A 24,518-nucleotide genomic window follows, 5' to 3' on the forward strand; every position below is an offset into this window, starting at 1 on the left:
TAAATAAATAAATAAATAAATAAATAAATAAATAAATAAACAAACCTAATTACCACCCCCCCAAAAAAAACCCTAGCCCTATTAATGAATGAAAGTTGAAAAACAAGTATCATTTTACCACATATACATTTACACATGTTTCGTTAAACAACAGATTATTACTTATACCAGTTTTTTTATCTTTAAAATAATGGTATCATACAATATACAGAGTTATATGTTTTTACTCATCACCTCATGTGTGTGACTGTAGTTTATTCATTCTGTTTTTATATAATGCTCATTTTGTGACTTTTTTGAAAATATGTAGGTCTATTCTCTCGTCAGACATTTGAGTAGTTTCCATAATTTTTTTCCTTTGTGAACAATAGTGCCATGGACATTTTTGAAAATGTGTCATGGTACATATATGCAAAAGTTTCTCTGAATAAAATTAGGAGTGGAACTGCTAGGTCATAGGGACAGCGCATGCTTTATTTTCCTAGGTTACACCAAAGAGTTGTACCAATATACCCTTCCACCAGCCACCCCTAAGTATTTCTGTTATTCTACATCCTTGTATTATTAGACTTCTATTTTTTTAACCAACAAAGTGGTTTAAAATGATATCTCAAGACGGTATTAGCACTTCTATGATTACTAATAAAAGGGAGCAATTTTCACATGTTATTCATCCCTTGTCCTCCCTCTGCAGTCCCAGTTAAACATAGCTCAGGATAATACTTCCTCCTGGAAGCCTTCCCTGACCTCCCCAGATCCTCAGGCTAGACTAAGTGCTGCTGCTAATACTTTGCATATTTCTATCATTACATTTTAACAAACCCTCCATTTTTCAAGGCTACTTGATCTCTTCTTTATAGCCCAAAGCACAGTCTAACTTATCACTTCATATGGAAAACTGTCCTTTTTTACACCCATTTCCTCTTTCACCCAATATTATACTTGTTTTTTGATAATTTCAGAAGGCCTGACACAGCAATATATCTACCTCCTATAATCACATAAATTTTTAATAATGCCAGTTTGAATTTGCATAAAGTCTAAATCTTGATAGTAAAGTAGCATAAATTGGAGCTCTACGCAGAGATGTAGAGAAAAACTGATTGCTACTTGGCTGTTTAAAACTATTTTGTTATATTTTAAAAACAGGTTGTGATTTTCAAAAATCAAACATTACTTTTGTGAATATTACGTATCTAGGTTGGCCATTTAAGGTGAATAAACACATGGTAACTTCCTTGAAGGAACTCAATGTCCAATAGGGAAACTTTGTGAGAAACAGATGATCATGCTGTGGCAGGTGCCCTGAAATGCTGAAGAAGGAACTGAAGGTACATGTCCGGGCCTCTGGGAGACTAGATCTTCATCAGGAGATGAAGCTGGAGCCTTAGCTCCAGCAGTTCTGATGACAGCTCAGGTGCCTTGATAAGATTTCCAGTAATCGCCTCCTCTCAATCCAGGGCACAAAGGTGCCTATTCTAGTGACCTGTTTTTGACATAATTCACCTATCACTGCATTTCTCTTTTGCTATCAATTCATTGACTCCACTGCATCTTCAGTTTAGATTCTTGAGAGGATCTGCTTGGTCCAGCTAAAGAATGTTTTTTATCAGTCACATGATATTTTGCTGACCAGTTGGCTCAGATATGGCCATAGAAATAGGGCCACAATGCACATAGTGTGGTTACCAATATCCAAATTAATTATCTATAGCCGCTTTCCTTAGCAAGGGCCTATGAGGAAAAACTCAGGAGGGAATTGACTGTCATTATAAATGAATGGGTTGGCCTATCGTCTACAAGTGATACATAACTGTATTATTTAGGGCTCTTTCTGTTGAAGGGATGGAAAACTCAGTTCAGACTGATTTGGGAAAAGGAATTTATTTGCCTTACATACCAAAAAGAATAGAAGCATAACTGTGTTAAAGAATGGCTGAATCCAGGGAGAGGAAGAGCTCAATGGCAGAGTGTAGTTCCCATTAAAATAAACAAATAATCCTAATTATCTCCCCCTGAAAAACAAAAAGAATGGCTGGATCCATGTTCTCAAATGATAGTGTAAAAAATTCTCATCTTCTCTTAGCTCTGCTTTCCTCTGTGCTGGTTTCATCCTTATCCACATGGGTACTGTAATGGCTGAGAGCATGGACTCAGGAACTATATTACCTCCATCAGTTACTATTCCTACAAACTTGGGCAAGTTATTTAACTTCTTCAAGCTTTAGTTCCTTTGTCTTTATCACATTAGATCCTACTTCCCGGGGTTGCTGTGAGATTTAAAGTTGTTGATACTTGCAAGATGCTTGAAATAGTGCCTGATACAATGTAAGGGCTAAATTACCATCTCTGATTGGGTTATCAGCCTGTCCCTGTGTATTAATGGTTCTGACAAGGGTTAGGATTTTCTATCCAAATTACAAAGATCTGGAATAGTGGAAGGATGGTTTCTCTTAAGAAATTTGGAGTGCCTTTACCCAAGTCAGGGGAATGGAGGGTGGGTCAGCATAAACAACAAATGTCTACTACAGGAAAGTTAGCAAACTACTGCTTGAGACATCGTCCCTCTCTTTAAGATTTTATTTTATTATACAAGTAAAAGTAATACATAAATTTGTGTACAATGTTGTAGTCAATATACAGGGATACAAAGTACCCCAAGGGGATTTCTGTTTATGCTTGTGGCTCTAAAAAAAACAAGGAACAAACTTTTTTTATTTGCAAAATGTAACTGGCATTTGACTAGCACTTCACTAAAAAGTCTTTTCACGTGTATTAGTTAATATAATCCTTGCAATAGCTCTGGGGAGTAGGTATCATTTGCCCTCCTTAATGGTAATAAACCTAGCAAGCAGAAACAAATGGATATAAATTTTACAAATGGTGGTACTGTTACAGCCTTCCCCCCGTTAGTCTTCCACTACATTTTATGTTCTGTTGGTACCTATGTATAATCATTTCTTTCACTCAACATTTATTTACTGAGAACTTGCTATATATCAGGCATTGTTCTAAGCACTGGGGATATACAGCAGTGAACCACACGCACTCTTTTAAGTTTACGTGCTAATGGTGTACAGGCAGACAAACCATAAAATAAGTAAGAAAAACATATAGTAGAGTGGTGATAAGTGCTATACAGTAAAATTAAACAGGAAAAGCAGATAGGGAGTGCGTAGGTATGTTCAATTTTATATCCAGCAGTTTGTCATCTATTCTGCGTCGTCTGCAGCTCTGCCGAACAAGAGTAACATCTCACTCCTATTTACTTTCAAATACCCAGCACCGGGAACTCAGGAAGACAATAACTTTATATTGAATAAATTATAAGCTTTCTTAGAAGCAAGCAGTTCCAAAACAAATGCCTCTAACTAGGAATTAACCAGTCCGTAAATTGAATAATCAACTCATTGGTGATTAGCTTATTTCCATTAATCTAGTAAGTTAAGTTCTTTTTAGGACGTTAACATTACAGAATGAAAGTTGTTAAATATTTTTACAGGCCATTTTAGGAATTTCAAACTTCTTTTAACTGCCTCTTTGGTCCTACCTGCGCGTTTAAGCTGTATGATTGTACTTTCTTAAAAACCACCACAGACTTTGCCAGTTATTCCTTGGTAACAAGAGTAGTTGTTTTCTAGAATGACTTGAAACATTAGGTTGCACACCCGAAATTGACACAAAATTGTAAACTGACTATATACTTCAATTTTAAAAAATAGTTGTTTTCCAGGGAAAATTAGTACTTGGGGTTTCTACTGAGGTCACCGGTGAAGCCCTGTTATCAGCCCATCGAACCTCAATGACCCACAGAAGAAGGTTCTAATCCCAGAAACACAAACTACAAAAAGTGGGAAGTCCTCTAACAGCCCTCGCGCCGTGTCCGGCCGGAACCTTGACCTCAAGATGGCGTCGCGTAATTATAAGATCCAATCAGCTCCAATCAAAAATGGCAGAGTGGGTCGTAATTTACAGATCGAGCCTTTCTAGCCCCGACTAGGCGGTCCTTCTCTATGGTTATTCGCCACTGCATGGTGATTCCTAGCCAACCGTGAAGACTATCTATATATGCTCTTCTCTATGATCCTCCTCGCCACGCCCCCGGCCGCAGTGCACGCCGGGCAATAGGAAGACCTCCATAAGCTCCCCGCACAGCGCGGCGGCGTTTGCGGCCTGTGTGAGTAGGCCCTTTGGAACCAGTCTCCCGGCGAGCGGTGCGCAGAAATCTCGAACTGGTGGCGCCCACTCGTAACCTGGAGCCCGGAAGGCCGCGAAGACAGTACCGTTTCCTCAGCGGCGGGTGAGTTCACGCCTCTGAATGCGTGTGGAGACCGGGAGACGGGGGTTCCTCGGCTGGGGGAGGAGGGAAAGTCGGGGAGGCTGCAAAAGGGCCAGGGTGGGATAGGGGTAAGGGGGGGTTGGGGTGGGGGAGGGGACGGGCACGAGGCTTAGGTTTCTCCACTTCGGTAAGGCCTCGAAAACCAATGGGCCCAGCAGGAGCCCGTGGAGGCCGGACCTACTGCCACAGCCTTCCTCTTTGCATTGTCGCCCACTTTCCCTTTCCTTTTCACGGTCCGCCAGAGTGGACTCGGCCCTTTCTGGGCTTCACGTTTGCCACAAAACGATCGGTCCGCTCCTGGGGAGCCCTTCTCGGAGGCCCCTTTTTAACCCTAGCTTGCGGAAGCCCTACGGTAGATATTCGGGGCCTAGGATACACTTGTCCCAGACTTTACCTAGAAGCCGGCCAGCGCCCACCCTTTTTAGCGGGGGAGCTGGCCACCAACTGATTTCTTTCCCTTCCTCTTTGGTCATCTAAAGCCCGCCACCGGGTGAACTGCCCCCCCCCAGTTCAATTTTGCTACTGCCCACTTTTTTTTTTTTTTTTAAGCACTCCCCCCCACCCCCAGGTTGGTTTGCTTGTCTGATTGTGATGAGTGTTGTGGTCCTGCCGCCTTCCTCCACTGGAGGTTATAGTAAACTGTGTCTCCGTTGACTCTAGCGGATGCAAGCTCCACGTTAAAATACGGTGCTTCGTTCTCATCCTTCTTTGGTCTTCAATACTATTTCTTAAATACATTTTTTGAGTTCTAGGAGTATGAAGATTATTTTGAGGTTATGTGATGTGGGTTTATATTACCATGGAAAAGCCATTTTGATTTTGGGCAGAGTGGAGCCGACCAAAAGGAGGGAGGAGATTGGACTCTTGCACCAGACTGCTATAGTATGAATTGGGTAGTTGCAGTAGTGTATAAACAATTTTATATTGTCTTGGGAGCTTTAATTTTTTAAAAGGTTATTAACAAGAACATTCAGAGATCTAAAAAGGCATTCAAGTAATTTAGTCCATATTAACTGATAATATTTATTATTTAAGAATTTTAAGTGAAGTATAAGAGCCTAATCGTGACTCTAAAATTTCTTCTTGTGTACTCTGAATAGACTTTAATAAAGTCGAAGTTAATCCTTAATAAGTTTCTCATTGGTATGTTATTACTAGAAACAGGCGTTGTGATAAGCCAAAACAGCCTTTGGATTGGTAATTTCAGGACAGAGGGGATCCTTGGAGACCCTACTCACTTACTGTGTTTCTTTGGACAAGTTAGCTTCTTCATCTGTTAAAGGAGAACAATATATCTACACCAGATAATTTGGGAGATTGAGATAATGTATGTTGAAAGCTTTTGTAAACAGAAGTAAATTAAGATGTTAACTGATATTTTCATTAAATAATTCATCTTCTTGAGGTTAACAGATTACCTTTTTGGGTTCCCAAAATGTTTTTTTTTTCCCTTTCTTTTTCTTTTTTTTTTTTTGGTAAGGTACCCAAATACTTTTCAGAAGAGAGAGTTTTTATTATCCCACTGTTGCATATAGGCACCATATGTTAATGATAGTTTTGACTACTTGTTTTGTGGTTTGCTTTTCCACTGTGTTAAGGCTCTAAGTATATTTTCAAAATAAAAATGAGTCTATTTTAACATTGCGTTAACTACTTGAGACTTAATGTAAGCCTGGGATTTTCAGGTTTTTTGGCTACAGGCAAATTAGCTACATATCTTTTTCATTTACACATGATTTAGAGAAAAATTATATTGACTCTTACACTGTGGACGCAAAAGTAATCATTGAATGTTTTAACATCTTACAAAAACATTCTGTGTATTTTTTATCATCCCTTGATATTTTTTTCTGATACTACCACTGGTATTCATAAGAGGATTTTGATTGATTCTTTAAAGTTTTGCACAGCTTTTTCCTACTTTTTTTGAATTTTGAAACTTGAGAAAATAAAAAGAACATAATATTCCCACTAACTAGAATTATTGGTATTGCTTTTTTTCACTTTTAATTTTGACGTAGTTTCAAACATTTTAAAAGTTGTAAGAATAGTACAAAGAATTCTCAAGTATCTTTCACAGAGATTCCCTGAATGTTTACATTTTACCAATATGCTTTATCCTCTCCTTTTTATCTCCATAGTTTTCTTCTGAAATCTTTTTGTCAGTAAGTTGCAGATGTGGTGTCCCTTAACCACTAAATACTTAGGTGTAAATTTCCTAAAAACAAGTGCATTCTCTTAATTAACAGCAGTACGATGATCAAAATCAGGAAGTAATACTGATACAGTATTATGTAATCTACAGGTCTGAATTGGATTTTGCCTGAAATTTTCCTGAATCAGTATTGCTCTTTAAAGCTTTATTAAAGTATAAACCTGTTGTAAATGTACAATTCAGGGATTTTTTAGTAAATGTGCAGAGTTGTGCAACCATTACTCCAAAAGGATCCCTTTTTCCTGTTTGCAAGTCACTCCCCGTTCCCACCCCAGCTCTAGACTACCGCTAATCTTTTTCTATAGTTAGTATTGCTTATTAATCATTGAAATGATAAAATAGCAAAGTGGAAATCTCAGAAGATCAACTTAGAGATTCAAAACACTTGAGTGTTTGAGTTTTCCTGTAAAAGAAACTTTTTGTTAGGCATCTCCCATTCTTTGGACATGGAACACTTTTTCCTAGGAATAATTCCTGAATACTCCAGTTCCATGGAAATTCAGTTGAGAAATGTTTTGAAAGATTTGCTTAGGCTGGGGCAGTTATGTGTGGGCTATAAGCAGAGCAGGAAACAGTGCAAGCTGCACTAATAATCATTTATTATTAGCTGGACTGGCTATAAAACTACACATAATAACTTAAAATTTGCCCTTTTAGAACTAATAATAATGCTCAGAAAAGAACCTGGCACATAATTAGAGCTAGATGTTTTATTGACTGAATGAATAAGTTGTATATGAGTGTTTGCTGAGGAGACTCTATTAGTTCATTTGCCTCTTACCACTTCAGAATTTCAGCAGGCAGTGTCCTGATGGGGTTAGTCTGTAAACCTATCCTGGGGTGAAATAACTTTGTTTCTATCGGGATACATCTGCAATGGAGGAATACCCAGTAAGGGTATTTTCAGAGTGCAGAAAAAGAGTGGTTTAAAATAGTAAAGAGAAAAAGTGAGAAAGAGAAGAGTAGAATGCATGCATATGTTCAGTGGTAGAGAGAAATCTTATTTAGAAGTTTTTATTTTTTGAAGGGATGAAATTTATTGAGGTAAAATTTACATGCAGTAAAATGCACCCATTTTAATTTTAGTGAATTTTGACTAGTGCATAAACCTATATGACCACTGCCACACTAGAGGTAGGGAGCACTTCCAGCATAGCTGCTTGTTGTTTCATGCTTAGCAGGTAAAAATGCTTTGAACCTTCTAAAAGTGAAGTGGTACTATTCAGATAGTCTTAAAATGCTATTTCAATCATTTCAGTGCTAATAAAATAACCTCTGCAACTCTTCTTAAATCCCACACATAATCCCTCAGCAGTTGGCTGCATTCAAAGTATATCCAGAAACCAATAACTTGTTACCATTTTCACTACTTCCTGTTCTAGGCTAGCCCTCTTTTGTCTGATTATTGTAGTAATCTCTTACTTTCTGCTCTTTTTCATTTCCAGTCTTAATTTTAACATAGTGGCCAGTGACACTGTTAAAATATGTCAGGTCAAAAACCTTTGAAATGTTTTCCATCTCATTCAGAGTAAAAACCAAAACCTCTGTTACAGTGGCCTACAGTCTTTGAACCCCTTCCCCAGGTAATTCTCGGCATCTGTCTCCCAGCTTGCCTCCAGTACCATGTTCCAGCTGTCAGCCTTGTCGGTCCTTCCGCAGACACTCCGTACCCACCTCGGGCTCTTAATATATGCTGTTTCCTTTACTTGAAAGGCTGTTGCCCCCAGGTGTGAATAGGGTTTCCTGCCTCAGTCTCTTTCAAGTCTTTGTTCAAATGTTACCTTCTTGGTGATCACCACCATGTTCAAAATAAAATACTCCCTAGCTGTCTTCCCTGCTTCGTTCTACAAAGTATCTGACCACTTTGATTATCTATATAATTTATTGTAAGAGAGTATTACAATTATCAACCATAGGTAAAATGATAAGTTTTACTTATGGTTATAAAAGTTTATTCTCCTTTTTTACATATGTCAAAACATACAAAACTTTATGTTGAAGTAAGTGATTGAAACTCTCATTTTAGGATGTTTAAAGTGAACATTAATATGTATATCAGAGATCACCAGAAATGTTTGTTTTCTGAATTCCTGTATGAGGGGCTGTTATCTTATTAAGATTACCTTCACCTTTGAAGTTCAGCCGATGCATAAGCAATTTCTGAACAGTTCTAGATTAAAAGGAAATATTTTGTAGAAAAATGAGAAGTGAACAAAATGGTTATATTAGCATGAACCAAAGCATAATCTGGTTAACTCTTAACAGAATGAATGATACACTTGAAAACCATGAAAAATATTTTAAACACCAGGAACATAGAGGGTTTTTTTAATTGTAGTATATATATTTAATACTTGAGAAAAAGTGATTCTAAGATGAATTCATACCCAGTCTTTATAACCATTGTGAGGCTAGGAGTACCTGTCACATGGTAGCTTCTTCTCAATGAATTTATTTAAAGAGGTTCTCAGAGTTTATTTGTTTACTGATTTATTCATTGATTGTTTATTCAACAGGTATTAATACCAACTGCCCTCCTAAGAAAGTGCTGAGGTAGAGCATTGTAATGATAATTCAGGAGCTTCTGTAAGTAGGACAGTAGCCCTCTCTGTTTTAGAAGGATATACGCTCTGTCCCCTTCCATGTAGAATATTTGTTTTGTTTTGGGGCAAACAAGTATTTAAAAAGGATTATTAAAAATTTCAATGCATTTACAATCTTAAATTAGTTGCATTTTTCTTTTTAATTTATGAATGGTACCTGCTTAGTATTTTAAGGCATTTCCAGTACCTTAATCACTAAGTATATGAACTTATGAATTTATCTTACCTGTAAAGCTTTCTAAACATTTCAAGTGTAGTGTTGTTTTTTGAAATTGAAGTTTAGATTATATAGAATACTGTACTCATCCTAACTTGCTAAGTAAAAAGAACACTCAGGAAGAATAGCTGTGAGGATGAAGGACATAGTTTTTACAGAAATGTCTAATAAACAGGTAAAAAGATATTCAGCCTCACTGGTTAGGGAAAATGCAAGTTGAAACAACTTTTTACCTATCAGATTGTTATAATTTAAACACTGACTTACTCCAGTGATGGTGAGGATATGAGGAAAGGGCACACCCATATATTGGTGGTGCTGTTATTAAGTTGTACACTAGTTTTGGAGGATGATTTAGTGGTAAAGTGTGGATACACATAGTACTAACCTGTATTATAGAATTATTTGCACAAGTACTCAGAGTTATAAGACCAATATGTCCAATAATGTTTAACATTGTTTGTAAGAGGTAAAATATGGAGTTAGCCCTCAGTTAAATAGTTGTATTATATCTATATAGTAATAGTTTACTGCATTATAAATAATGAAATAGAACTTTATGAACTGACATGAAGAGATGTTAATGATAATGAGGGAGCAATGCACATAACAATATAGTATGATTATATTGTTTGCAGAAAATCACAAGTGATTGTATATTAGCTTGTGTATAGAAAGATATTTAGAAGAATACAACGATATATACCAAACTTGGGATTAGGGGGCAAGGAAGTGGAAGACATGCACTTTTTATCCTCTCTCATCTGAAGGGTGAGTAAAACAATATATAAAACAGAAAAGAAGATAGTAGAGACAAACTTTTTTAAAAGCTTCTAACAACTCTGGACTCCTTCAGTTGTAGTGTAGATGGGGAGTTTTTCCTAGTGTCCAATAGAAATATCTCCTATTAATCACATCATTACTTTTAACAGTATCACTCATATGAGATCAACCCACTTATTTTGACTACTTTTTTTAAATTAGTGCATGGAATTCTCCTACAACATTCTAATATAATTTTTCTACTTTTTCCAGTAGTTCTGGATACAAGTATGGTGACAAAAATGTGAAATTTGAGGGGGGGTGGACTCTTAAAATATTTCTATTCATTTAGCTAAAAGGCAAAAGTTTCTTGTGAATAATAACATAAACCAAATGAATACAAGTGTGTTTTTGTGTATTTTAAAAATTAAATGTTAGCATCTGATTCTTGAATTTTATTCTTTGGTTTATTGAATATCATTCAAGAATGGTTAAGAGGTTTACTTTTAAGTTTAAGAAAAATTACGGCTTTTGTCTCATTGTCACGGCTTTTGTCTCATTGTCACAAGTTGTATGTTCTCTTTATATTTGAATGGTTACTATGTGACCTGATGTCAGGAGGTCCCGCCCTGGCGCTCCCCCCCCCCCCCCGAGTTTGTAGACTCACTGAGACATTCATTTGTCCTTGAAGAACTGGCCAACACTGAATCAACAAATACCATGTAAGTTTGTAAATTTAGTTTTCAGGGTGCTGATATGTATAAAAAAATGAGTGCATCAGAACACTTCAGGAAAAAAAAAAGTTGTAAGATACCTTCCTGGATTCTGAGTTTTGTTTAAAAAGATTCATTGATGTTTGGTTTTTAATTTTTGGATATTAACTGAACCTCAAAATTTTTTTCTTCCTTTATATGTATTCCCATATGATTGTAGGAGTCTATCCTGAACTTAGATCGTGTACTTTTGGGAACTTATTTTAGAAAAGATCTAAGTTTTAAAAATTCTCAATGGACAGACAGAGAAAAGAGGGTCTTTGCCAACTCCTTTGGGTAAGAAAACTTTAGAATTTTGCAGATACTCTAAAAATGAAGGCCAACAAACCAGGCATATCGAATTGTAAAGTTTTCAAATAACATGATTTGTCATGATTTCTTTCTTTAGACCGCTGCAGTAAGAATGTCTTTCCCACCTCATTTGAATCGCCCTCCCATGGGAATCCCAGCACTCCCACCAGGGATCCCACCCCCACAGTTTCCTGGCTTTCCACCACCTGTACCTCCAGGTAAGTTTGTGGATACTGTTTTTTTCTAACCCATCCCTGTGTCATTGCAATATTAACTTTAGGAAAATGATATGTTTGTAACTGTTGGTAGTAAAGATGTCTGTTAGCGTTCTGGAAATGTGGTGTCTCCTTTTCTTATGGTGGTAGTTTTCGTGTCTGGCTGAGTGTCAGAAACATCTGGGAAATTACAAAAAATATCTTTGTTTAAAATATAGGTAATACATTTATACCCTTCAAAAATCCCGAAGATACACAGTGAAGAATATTCCTGACATTCCATATAACTTGTTACAATCCCCTACTGAAAGAGGGAGACAGAACAGAGTTATTTATCCATCTAGATTTTTTTTTTTGCATATTACAAGCCACTATAAGTATATATTCTATCCATTTTTTTTTTTAACAGATATGTAGTAACATATGTACTGTTCTGCCCCTTGTTTTTTTAATACTTGACGATATATCTTGGAGAGCTTTCCAAATCACTGTTTACAAGCTTCTTCCAAAGTTCTATGAAGTTAAAAAAAATTCAGGCTGCACCCCTCCCTGCTGAAACAAATGCTCAGAAATTGGGGCCCAGGAATCTCTATTTTTAACAAGTTCACAGGTGATTCCTAGGCATCCATTTAAGCACAGTTAAGAGAACCCACATTTGAGAACCATTATCTTGAGGTTCATAATTAACATTGCTTGGCTTAAGAGAAGGAGTTTTCCTCTGGTTTATAGGTTTAAAATATTTTAATATTTTAATGTGGTTGAAAACATTTCATACAAAATCAGCTTTCCTTCTGAAAGATAGTATCTTTGAGTTCTTAATTTGCATGTTAGAAGTATTTTCTTTTAATAAAGAATCCATGTAATCCAGGGTGAAATCAACAAATGATCTTGTAAATCATCCAGAAGTACTTCTTTTTGAGGAAAACTTTACACCAGGGACCTGGCTTTAACCATTGGATTATCTATTCGAAATTACACTGTTTTACTAAAGAGCTTGACTTCTGCAAAATCGAAGTACATTGCAGTTGGCTTATATGATGGGTTGTTAATTCATAACATGTACATCATAGAGATTCATCTTTGGGGGCCTTCTACCCCTAGGCCAGGTACATAACAGTGTTGGAGTAAGTGTTAAAAGCCACAAGATAAACATGGCAGTTTTTCTGGCATATCATTTAAAACTTCAAGGATTTGAGAGTAAATCATAATTTAAAAAATCAGAACAACTACTTAATGCATATATATTTTGGGGGGTAGAATGCAATATTGGTACAAGTTTTTAAGACATGGTTTTAGCAGGCTGTTTTAAGTTGTTCCTTGTGTGTTTGTTACCCCTTGCTACCAGGAATGTAGTGTGAAAGTTTAAATACTATCCTTTTATTATCCCACGTGCCAATCATTGAATTTATCAATAACTTAATTGCTCTGTAATGGACTATAAAGAGATTTCTGCTGAAAAGGATTGAGAAAATAATCTTAACAGAAAACTTAATGAAGTTAGTTGTCAACCATCAAACAGATTACTTACTTAAGAAGGATAATGTCCTAAGCCACTGTCATTTGGGCATCAATTTTTGAAGGAGTCCATACCCTGATTTTTATTTATATGTTTATAGTCTCCTAATAAGATCTGTTTTTTTGATAGTATCTACTAATGACCATGATACTTTCTAGCAAAGTCCTTGTGTTACAGAGTTATAGGGAAGAATAGTTTATTTTCTATTTGTGAAGAAATTTAAAGGGTTGGGAATGAAGCTTAATTACTTGTTTAGAATCAGGAAAGGTGACAATAAAAAATCAATACCTTAATTTCCTTACCAGTAGATTGATTTTATAGAAAATATTTTAATTGTTTTTGAATTAAAAAAAATACTAAATGTGACATTTTCTGATGAACACTATGTCAAATTATAAATGGAAGGAGTAGATAAATGGGCCATATTTCTCTTAAGGCTACTACTCCCAGCATATCTTTTAAGATGAGTCAGTAGACAGACCCCAAAGCCAGATTTTCAGTATTTCTTCATCTGATTCGTCAGTGCCATACTAATGTGGGCATTTGTTCACAGAGTGGTAATGCTAGTAAACAATTCTGATTCCATTTGCAACAGCATACAGAATCATTTCTATTTAGGGAAGCATGCTTGGGTGATAAATTGGACTTTAGTTGCAGCTCATTTACTGCCTGCATTCTGTGGGCAGCATCAGTAATTGAAAAGGTAACTGAAATATATGCTAAACTATTATAATAATTCAAGACCACAGTACCCGTCTTCGTGTATAATTTTGTGTTACCTGTTAGTGCAATTAATTGAACTCTAAATGAGATAATGTATGTGGCAATCATATATATTAAATTAGAAAATAAATTTGAAAGCCCATACTTTTTCCTTAAAAAGTAATGCATGCATATAGAAAAAAGGACGTCCCCGTCACAGCTCCTGAGAGTTTCCTTCTGTAAAGACAGCCTTTCTTAGCAGTTTCTTGTGTGTAACTCTCCAGAGATGCTATGTGTATCCCAGTGTATTTGCTTATGTTTACTTCCGCAGCCCACTTGTTTTTTGAAACCTCAGCTAGTATATACACTTTGTGCATTTTGCTTTTTTTTTTTTTCACTTTAGCATGTGTAGATCTTTGTAATGAGCAGCAATATATTTCTCAATGTGAATTCTACATTGCATGAAATTAGTAAGTTGAGGTAGGAAACATACTATTAAATGTTTAGTAACTGTTAAAAAGGAAAAAAATTTTTTTCTAATGTGTCTTTTTCTGAATGTTTTGTGAAATAGAAAATTTATCTATGCAAGGGGTGCCACATAGATTATAGTTGGTAAATGGAGTATTTGTGTTTTGCAGAGTATAAAGTGAAAATTTTAGATACAAGTTGATGATAGTTTTGAGTGTCCACTGATTTAAGTGCTCCACATAAATGATCTCAGTTAATCTCACAGGACCTCTGAGGAAATAATTACCGTACTAGAATTGAGGAAACTGAAGCTGAGGTTAAAGAGCTTGCCCAAGATTGCATAACTAAGTGATAGAACCAAGGAATGAACCCAAGTTTTGATTTGCAGTCTTTTTTTTTTTTCTATCTTGTACAATCTTCTATAGGCTTATTGATAGGAATCTTAATTTTATGTTTTAAAAATCTTATGTTAAAAACTGTGAAGTTATTTTAAATAAGTTATATTGGAAAATAAATGGATAGTGTTATATGTTTAAGAATTTACTATAGTCTTAGATGGAGAATTATCTTAAAGTAATGTTAGATTTAAACGGAAATGTAATTTCAGAACTTCTTGATATAGTTAAGTGTTTCAAAATTGTATTAGAAAAGTAGACTAATCTTTCACTGATTTTGCCCTCATTACCACCTTTTTCTTAGTTGTAAAATAGTAAGATTTCTTCATTACTTATGTACACAGGGACTCTCAATATATAGCTATTTGATAAGTAAACAATGTAGTTGAAAACAAAAATGCAGATTCCACTAAAATGTCAACAGTAGGTAGCCCTATAATAGTGACTGAGATTACTAATCTTTTTTTTTCATGGTTTTTGCTTTTATTAAATAACCAGGAATAACAAGAGTCTTCCGAGGTTTCCAGGTTAATTTCTTACTTGATACTTTTTTTTTTAACTTTCAAAGAATTTGTTTTTACTTTTAAAGGATTTGCTAATACCATTGTTAACCTATATGTGAATTTGTATTTGTAAAAGTTGCTGGTTTTGAGGATATACTGAACCAGGTGAAAATGAATCAATAACTATGCAGAATTTTCTATTTCTTAAAGCAAAAGCATGTTGTAGTAGTCTTTGCTTTTAGAGCAGTGTTTTTGTTTCTTAAGTTTATATAGTCTGACCTGATACTACATTGCTTTTGAAAATAAAGCATCCATTAATATCTCATTTTTCCCCCCTTAGTCCACTTAAATGAACTGTGAGTGAGGTACTTATTTGTATGGCATGTAATTGATATAGAATATATAAATGTATATATAATTGTATTTTTAAGACTCATGTTTTTTCTTAGGGACCCCAATGATTCCTGTACCAATGAGCATTATGGCTCCTGCTCCAACTGTAAGTATAACTTCAGGAGGAATTAGGAGATACGGTAGTGCTACTTCTTTTAAATCTAAATAACTTGATAAACTTCAGTAAATTATTTTAAATGTAAAAAGAATAATAGGGAGGAAGAGCATTCATGTATTTCATACTACTTACTTGAATAAGTATCATTTTCACTCAGCTGTACATATATGCAGTTGCTCCTAAAATATGCTCAGTAAATTTCCCTCTTATTCTCTAGATTCTTCATATACTTGTTATCTCAGATTTAGAAATTGGCTCTTCATCATTTACTCATCTTGTGTTGGTCCTGGGGGATAGGACTGATCTGACTTGTCTGATCTCTTAGAAGAAGGGAAAAAAAGAAAGGAATGATCTAGCAGAAACTTAAAATTTTGAAGTGAAAGTTGAATGAAAGTATTCTTTTCCTCCTGCCTACCTAATTTTTAGCTTCTTCCAAGCTATTTTTTCTCTGTCCTCTAGTATGATACGTTCAAGCTTTGTAAGGTTTTATTGAAGCCCTTCCTTTTCGGAAATGTTTCATTGTTCAGTCTTATGTCTTTAACCTTAATTCTCCACATTCATAAAGACTTCTGTATCCTTTAGATGTCTTAGTTAAGAACACTAGTGTACTATATATAACACCTGAATAAATAATAAACCTCTTAAAACTGTTATTAGCCAGAATTTTTCTTTGAGTAAATTAGAATACCAAGCTTCACTTAGAATTCCACTATGAGGGAGGGTAGGTCTCATGACTTTCAACTGTTTTCTACCTGTGGGTTTTGAAGAGGGCTGGGAGTATTGTTACTTGTATTAAAAGGGTGATGAGAAGGGAACTACGTGGGCAAAGAGGAACATGCTATAAGGCAGACCAAGGGGCAGTCCAGCTTTTCTTTCATTGGACATCCATTGTTTGGCTCTTTTGGGAAATCTTCACATGACAGATACTCTTACTTTCTTACATTTCAGCCTAGGGAAAGGTGGGACTTGGGGTTTGGAGCAGCTCCCCCAGTTCACCACTTCAGTGCCTACTGTGGGTATTTTGCTAAATTCAATTCCATATACAAAGTTGAGTAAGACTATTCCTCCTTCTAGGAAGTTGAATGTTACAAGGCAAAAATAAGATACAAACACAAATAACTGAGAAAAGGTACTTTAAGTGTGGAGAGTGTGCTTTCGGGAGTATTTGAATATTCTGCAGGATGATTAGCAGGGATAATTGAAACTTGCTTTTATACTAGTATAGAATGCAGTTGTAAAGAAACTTCTGAATATATTTGATAATTTTAAGTGATTTATGATACCTGAAATGTTTAAAAGTTATGTCTTAAACGTTAAAATAAAAGTCCTATCCAAGTTACTTTTATTTGCTTTTCCAAGTTGTTTTCAAAAGAAAGGTAATCTAAAAGTTCCACGTGGAACTTTTAGATTACCTTTCTTTTGTCATGAATATGTTTGCATTAATGAAAAATGTGCTTTGGAGCTTTAAATTAAGTATGTAGAACCCGTAATAATAATGTGATTTATATTTAATACTGTAAAATGGGTGTTTTTAGCCTAATGTTACATTAAACATGATAGGAAATTTAATTACAAGTTCATATTTTATTGCTTTTCTTCACTTTAGGTCTTAGTACCCACTGTGTCCATGGTTGGAAAGCATTTGGGAGCACGAAAGGATCATCCAGGCTTAAAGACTAAAGAAAATGATGAAAACTGTGGTCCCACTACTACAGTTTTTGTTGGCAACATTTCTGAGAAAGCCTCAGATATGCTTATAAGACAGCTCCTTGCTGTAAGTTAAACTGTTTATTTTTCATTAAAAGTTTTTTTTGTTGTTATAAATTTCAAACTTACAAAAAATCAGAAAGAGGACCCTGAATAATTTTCTTTTTATTTTGAAGTTTCAATCCTGTAAAAAAGTTGAACGAATGTTTAACGCTCTTGTAACACATTTTGCCACATTTACTTTCTTTCTCTCTGCATCCCCCACCCCCCACACCACTCAATTTTTTTTCATAGTAATTTGAGAGTAAGTTGTGACATTAATTACATTTCACCTCTGAAGACTTCTTTTGTCTCCTAAGATCAAGAACACTCACCTACATGATCACAAAACCATTATTACATTTAGGAAATTTAAGGCTAATACATATTGTTAACTAAAATATTCAGTTCATAAGTAATTTTCTCAGTAATTAATGTAATAGCTGTTTTTTGTGTTTGGTTTATAATCCAGTCAAGAATTATACATTGCACTGAATTGTCACATCAGCTTCTTTATTATAGACTAGTTCTCTGTCTTTTTGTTTGCTTGTTTTGTTTTTGTCTTTCATGGCATTGATGTTTTTGAAGCATCTGGGACTTTTACAGAATGTCCCTTTCAATTTGAATTTGATTGTTTGCTCATAGTTATTTTCAGAGTAAGCATTCTTTAAGAATGGTTCACGGGTGATGTATTGTTCTCAGTGCAGCATGGTAAAGAACACACTATCTCTTGATCCTATTTTTGGTGGTTAGGTTTAGTTACTTGGTTAAGGTGGTCAGCTCTCTCTATTGTAAGGTTACCTTTACTCCCTTTGTCATTTATAAGTAACCTCTGGGTTAATATCAGTCCTTTTAACAGCCTTTAAAACAATGATTTTAGCATCAAAAGGTAATTGACTGACTTCAAGTTTTTATTCTGAGCATACATAGTATGTTTTTTTGACTTGGTCAGTGATTTTCTTTTCTGTCTTAGTCTTAAAATTTTATCCTGGTGTTACATGCACATTTTAAGTGAAAAAAATACTGAATGATTTTTTAATGAAAAATAGCAGTCCCTGTATTCACTTCCTCCATAATCTCCACTATTTCTTAGAGAAATTATTTTAAAATCTTTTCTTCATTTTATAAGTAATATACATTATTGCCCTTTCTGTTTTATAAATCGTGTGATCCTTGCATTAGAAAGGAAATAAATACCCACAAATCCTACCCTTGTCAGACCTTAGTATTTTGTAATATTAACTTCACATTTTTATCCCAAAGAAATAAAATACTACAGTTGAAGGTCCTAATTCTCATTTTTTTCTTCCACAGAGGTAATTAACATAGGTAATCCAGTATCCTAAATTTGATATTTATCATTCCTATGCATATTTTTACTTTATTTATATATTTATATATTAATAAAAAATTTATGATTTGTAAGTTTTAATTCTATAGTCCTCCACAATTTTCTTTTTCACCTAACATATACGTAGCTCTAGGATTATTTACTTTTGATTGCTACATACTATTGCATTGTAGAAATATGCCATAAATTGTCAAATTTTCTATTAATGGTCATGGATTATTTTCATTTTTTGATAGTATGTTTTGCTATACTATTACTGGTAGTAGTCTTCCTACACGAAGCATGAGAAAATTCTATCGTGTATTCTCGTAGGAGTGAAATTTGAGTTACAGGTCATGCTTATCTTCAGTTTTACAAGATAATACTAATTTTTTCCCCTAAATGGAACACTGGAGGACATTTTAAAAAAGCATCTTTATTGACATATAATTCATATACAGTAAAGTTCACTTTTATAATGTATAATTCAGTGGTGTTTAGTATATTCAGAAAGTTGAGCAAACATCACCACTGTTTAATTCCAGAACATTTTTATCACCCCAGATAGAAACCCTGTACTCATTAACAATACTTTACATTTTCTCCTCCCCTCAGCCTCTGGCAGCCATTGTTCTACTTTCTGTCTCTATGGATTTGCCTATTCTGGGCATTTTAGATAAACAGAATTTTAGAATATGTGGCTTTTTGTGTTTTGTCTTTTCATTTAGTGTAATTTTCAAGGTTCATCTATATAGCTTAGTAGTGGTATTTTGTTCCTTTTTGTGGCCAACTAATATTCCATTTAATGGATTTACCACATTTTGTTTATCATCAGTTGATAGACAGCTGGGTTGTTTCCACTTGGTTTTTGAATACTGATTCCGTGAATACTTGTGTACAAGTTTATGTGTGGGTATATGTATATGTTTTCAACTTGAAACATCCCTTTAAAAAATTGTTCTTGATTTATATGTACAGCAGAGTATTTTCTTTTTAAGCTTTCTTAGGATTCCTGAATTTATTTTTTCCATTTCTCTTTCACTTTTAAGACATTCCTTAGCTGTCTGGTGATCTTTGATTGTTCATACTTAAGAGTTAGGGATTAAAAGGCCTTTGTCTTTGTAAGCTGTAGGATGGTGGGCATCGTTGTAGGTTAATCCAGCTGGCAGCCAGAAGTTTTGAATATTAATACGTGGGGTCTTTTCTTTGAGGCTGGTTGCTTTTACTAGAAAACTTCCGATTTTATGCCTAGTAAATATATGATTTACTGCCTATGTAGGCTTACAGATGCAGGACTGAGTGCAAGCATTTGTTATAAGTTTACTTTCTTCCCCTCTTAGTCACTCTGTATCTCATCTAGATCTTTCACATTTGGTGCTCCATATCCCAAGCCTGTTAACGTTCTCTTCAGACTGTGACTCTTATAGGCTGCCTTCTCTGGAGGTGGGAATAGGGTGTTACTTGAAAAGAACTTGAAAAGGCTTTGATTATTCCTTATTTACAGTGTCATGCAAGCACCTGGATTTTTTTAACCTCAGATTTCACCCCTATTCTCCACTGTACTTTATCCCTCCAGTCTGGATCCACTGGGCTTACTAGAGTCAGCTCAATTCTTTGTCACTGGTAACTGCTTCTGTAGTCTCTTGAAGTTACAGGCTTCTTTGCTCTACTGAATGAGTTATTATCCATCCATTTGCTTTTACCTTTTTAAAATTTTGCTGAATTCTGTTGCTGTTCCTTCATGTGATGTTTGACCTTAATGAGTTTTTAATCTTTTATATTCTTAAATTATCATTTTAGTGGTTTCTCTGAGGGGAGATGTGAAAAATTCATGCATTCTCTCAGCTTTGACAGGCAATCTTCAGTTATCATTTTCCACAAATAACTTTTTTTTACCTTCTAGTTTTTATTTGAATAATTAGAAGTAATATTTAAGAATAACTTTGAAAATAAACTATATGTACTAATATCCCACCATTCAGACATCCGCCCCATTAACATTTTGGAATATTTCTGATCATTCTATGTAAATTTTTTTCTTTACAGAATTAAAATCTTAACTGTATATCTGAAATTTCATGTCCCTTGGTAGTTTTGCATCCCATATCAAGCATTTCTGTGTAAATCCTTTGTAATATATACATGTATTTTAAATCATAGTCTTTCTGGACTCACTTATATTTACTCAAATTTATCATAGTTTGTTTTAGCTGTTAAAATATTGAGTATTTTGTTTTATATATTTTTTTGGATAAATAATGCTGTAAAATTTCTGTTAAGAGATAAGCTTTTTTTGTAAATAAATATCAGTAAACATATTTTCCTTTAAAATAATTTGTTATATATTTCATATAATAGGTTTGTGGGAATTGATAAGAGTTAAGAAATTAGTTGCTGACATGATCTTTTGTTTTCTTGGTTTGCTTCTATTTTTCCTGGTGGGAATATAATTGTGCTTTTATTTGCATTATATAAATTAGCTTAAGTGGTAAGGATCCTGTTTGGTTTGTTTTCTTTTAAAGAAATGTGGCTTGGTTTTGAGCTGGAAGAGAGTACAAGGTGCATCTGGAAAACTTCAAGGTAGGTAATTTTTTCTTTATATATTGATTGTTTTAACCTAACCTATATGCATAAATCATGTTGGTATTTACTCTCATGGTCCTTAACTGTGGGAGTGTTCTACTAGTGCTCTGTCTTCACTTTTTTTTAAATAATTATGAAAACTATATTTTATACCTTTACCGAAAACTTTTAGAATAAGTTTCCATTTGTTCCTCAGAAGATTACCATGCTGTGTCTTCATTCTTAGAATAGGCTTAAAGGCAGTTGGGAAGATGTTGGCTGAATATTGAGACCAGAAAATAGAAATATATAACAGGAAGGAAATGAAAAAAATTATTCAGACTAACTGTGTTTTTAATAAGATTACTTTAAAAAGTCTTTTTTGTTTCAGCATGAGTATATGATCAAGACAGAACAATTAGGACTTAGGAGGAAAGTAGGAGAAGAGATGATGAGACGACCTGCTAGTCTTAAAAACAAACTGTTCTTGTTGGTGGAAACACCTGTTTGATATACATTCTTTAAGCACTTTTTATTATGGGAATTATTATATATTCATACAAATACAAAGTTAGAATGTTACTATGAACTCCCATGTACTCATCAGCTAACTTTAACATATATCAATCACCTCATGGCCAATTGTACTTAACCTGTATCTTTACCTATTTCCTTATATTATTTTTAACTTTATTTTTTTGAATTTGTTTTTGGCTTTATTTAGCAGGTAGGGAGGTAATTAGGTTTATTTATCTATTTTTAGAGGAAGTACTGGGGATTGAACCTAGGACCTTCTGCACACTAAGTATGCACTCTACCACTTGAGCTGTACCCTCTCCCCCATATTATTTTTAAGCACTCCTGAGCACCAGATCATTTTGCTTATAAATATTTTAGTGTGTCTCTAAAAGATAAGGTCTTTAAAAAATATATCCAAAATATTATTATAAGACAGAAAAAATCAACTTTTTCTTTTTTCTTAAATAACTTTTTATTAATTATTAAGTCAGTGTTCAGATATCCAACATTCATTCAATATCCAGTCAATGATGAGATGTCCAGTGGTCTCAAATGTAAAATTTTTAGTTTTTTTGATTCCAAATATATATAAGGTCCATGCCTTTCAATTGGTTGACATATTTTTAAGTCTCTTTTAATATTTTAAGTTCTTCTGTCTCTCTTTTTTCCCTTGCAGTTGCAACTGTTTGATGGAGAAACTGGGTCATTTGCCCAGTGGCATTTCATCATTCATTTGCAGGTTGCAGCTCCAGTAGAATTACGTGCCATGTATCTCTGTCCTTTGTATTGTAATGTAAACTGACTGGTAGTTGTAGCTTGAGACTTGATCATATTTGAGTTTGTGTGTGTTATTTTTGTTGATGCTTTTTATATGTAAGAATTCTGTAAAAAAAAAAAAAAAAGAATTCTCTGAAGGTAGTGTTCTTCCATTAGGAGACTTACTGGGTCATTTTTTTTTTTTCCAGTAGTAGCAGCTGTTGAGTTGATTGTTGATATCTAGGTTGATACATTCATTGGGGGAGGTTGCAAAATGACAGTCTGTTTTAAAGAATTCCATAATTCCTTCATTGAAGAACAGATCTTCATTGTAGTAGAATACTTCTATAATGGTAAACTTCCTCTTTAGTGTACTATTTGGTTACGTAGAGGTACAATGTGTATAAGAAAAATAGGGTAAATGCTTTAGTTCTTTCATTTTTCAAGAAAATGAACTTGTATCCTTAGCATCAGCTGGCAGTGACTTTTTTTTTTTTAAGAACCATTATAAGGCAAGTAAAAGACAAACACAAAGAATCATTTTGAATTTGTAGATTGAAGCATACTCAATTTGTTGTTATAATGCTTAATATGGATTGTCATTATTATCACTAGTGAAGCTGAAGTTGTTTCAAGTTGACTCTACAAATTGGATCTCCAGTGATTTTGACAGAAGCCTTCTATAGCTTCCTTGTTATCTGGGATAAGATATTCTAAGCTCAGCAAGTAGTTTTTCTACCCCAGACAAGAGATCAGCCATTTCTCAAGGAGCTCTGGTTCCTTTTAGTGGGAAATTGCTTTCAAAATCAGTCTGGGAATTAGGTGTACTCATTGTAAGAGTGGCTTGGTCTTTGCTTTTACATTTTTCCAGTGCACATTAATTCAAATTCAAGACTAAATAGTTTTTATTTAATCTTTTCTGTCATATATCTGTATTTCCTTTCTTCCACACTGAGAAACCTGGGCTTCAGCACTGGGATGATGGACTATTAAATAATTACTGGCTTACTTTATCTCACATTGCACATAAAATAGTTTCAAACTGATAGCACCAACACTGTTATCCACAATATGATTATTGAAATTTTCTTTTTTATTGACAAGTCTTTCTGTCCTTAGGAGGTATCATACTAAAGTTGTATGGCCAAATTTTCTGCTTTAAAATGACTCAGAATATATGGTTATATAATTAACTGTATACATATTTGGATTCATTTGTTTAATTTGATTTTCAATTTTTAGATTACTCTTTTAAATTTAATTTTGTTTTAATACCTGTTTAAAGTCATGGTAATAATGAGACTAGTTATTAAAATGAAACAGAAAATTAGACTGGTAGCAAGAATAAAGTTCAGTCTTTTGTAGTTTAACATCTCATAATTTAAAGTGCTGTTTTTAGATTCGAGTAGTCTGTTTTCTGTTAGGAACTCAGAGATGGAATGAAATCATGAAATAATTGGAAGAGTTACTCATAAAATCTGATTCTCAAATATTTTATCAGCACTTCTAATAAGTAGCCATTTGCCTGATTATAATTTTTCTTTCTTTTCTCTATTTTTTTTTTCTCTTTTTTGTTTGGTTGTTTGAGGGTGCTAAAAGTGAAATCCTTGGGGTGGGTATTACAGCTCAGTGGTGTAGAGCACATGCTTAGGATGCATGAGATTCAATCCCCAGTACCTCCATTTAAAAAATGCTATAAATCAACTATACTTCAATAAAAAATTTAAAAATTTTTTAAAAATTAGAATAAAAGTGAAATCCTTATCAAAGATAATTGAAGGAAAAGGAGGAGCAATGACATAAATAATCCTTGTATTATAATATTTGGTCTCTGATGATTTCAATTTTTCATAAGTATTTTTCATCTTTCATAATTGCATTGATATTTCATTAATTCTTTACATCCATTGCTAGCCTTCGGATTCTGTGAGTATAAGGAGCCTGAGTCTACCCTCCGTGCACTCAGGTTATTACATGACCTGCAGATTGGAGAGAAGAAGCTACTTGTTAAAGTTGATGCAAAGACAAAGGCACAACTGGATGAATGGAAAGCAAAGAAGAAAGCTTCTAATGGGGTATGTTTTTTATAATGTTA

The 24,518-nt window shown here is 34.3% G+C and overlaps 1 protein-coding gene across 1 annotated transcript in view; it reads left to right on the top strand.

Moving 5' to 3' along the window:
* The first annotated feature begins 4,119 nt into the window (after nucleotides 1-4,119).
* Nucleotides 4,120-24,518, top strand: part of RBM25 (RNA binding motif protein 25) — a 50,463-nt gene continuing 30,064 nt past the window's right edge. Inside the window, exons 1-6 of the mRNA XM_006184509.3 lie at nucleotides 4,120-4,300; nucleotides 11,298-11,418; nucleotides 15,449-15,498; nucleotides 17,117-17,284; nucleotides 21,109-21,166; nucleotides 24,338-24,498. Coding sequence (XP_006184571.1) covers nucleotides 11,313-11,418; nucleotides 15,449-15,498; nucleotides 17,117-17,284; nucleotides 21,109-21,166; nucleotides 24,338-24,498 — 543 coding nt within the window. The 5' untranslated portion in view covers nucleotides 4,120-4,300; nucleotides 11,298-11,312. The remainder of the gene's footprint in view (nucleotides 4,301-11,297; nucleotides 11,419-15,448; nucleotides 15,499-17,116; nucleotides 17,285-21,108; nucleotides 21,167-24,337; nucleotides 24,499-24,518) is intronic.

This window comes from Camelus ferus, chromosome 6 (genome assembly GCF_009834535.1).
Source record: "Camelus ferus isolate YT-003-E chromosome 6, BCGSAC_Cfer_1.0, whole genome shotgun sequence".
NCBI classification, from domain to species: domain Eukaryota; kingdom Metazoa; phylum Chordata; class Mammalia; order Artiodactyla; family Camelidae; genus Camelus; species Camelus ferus.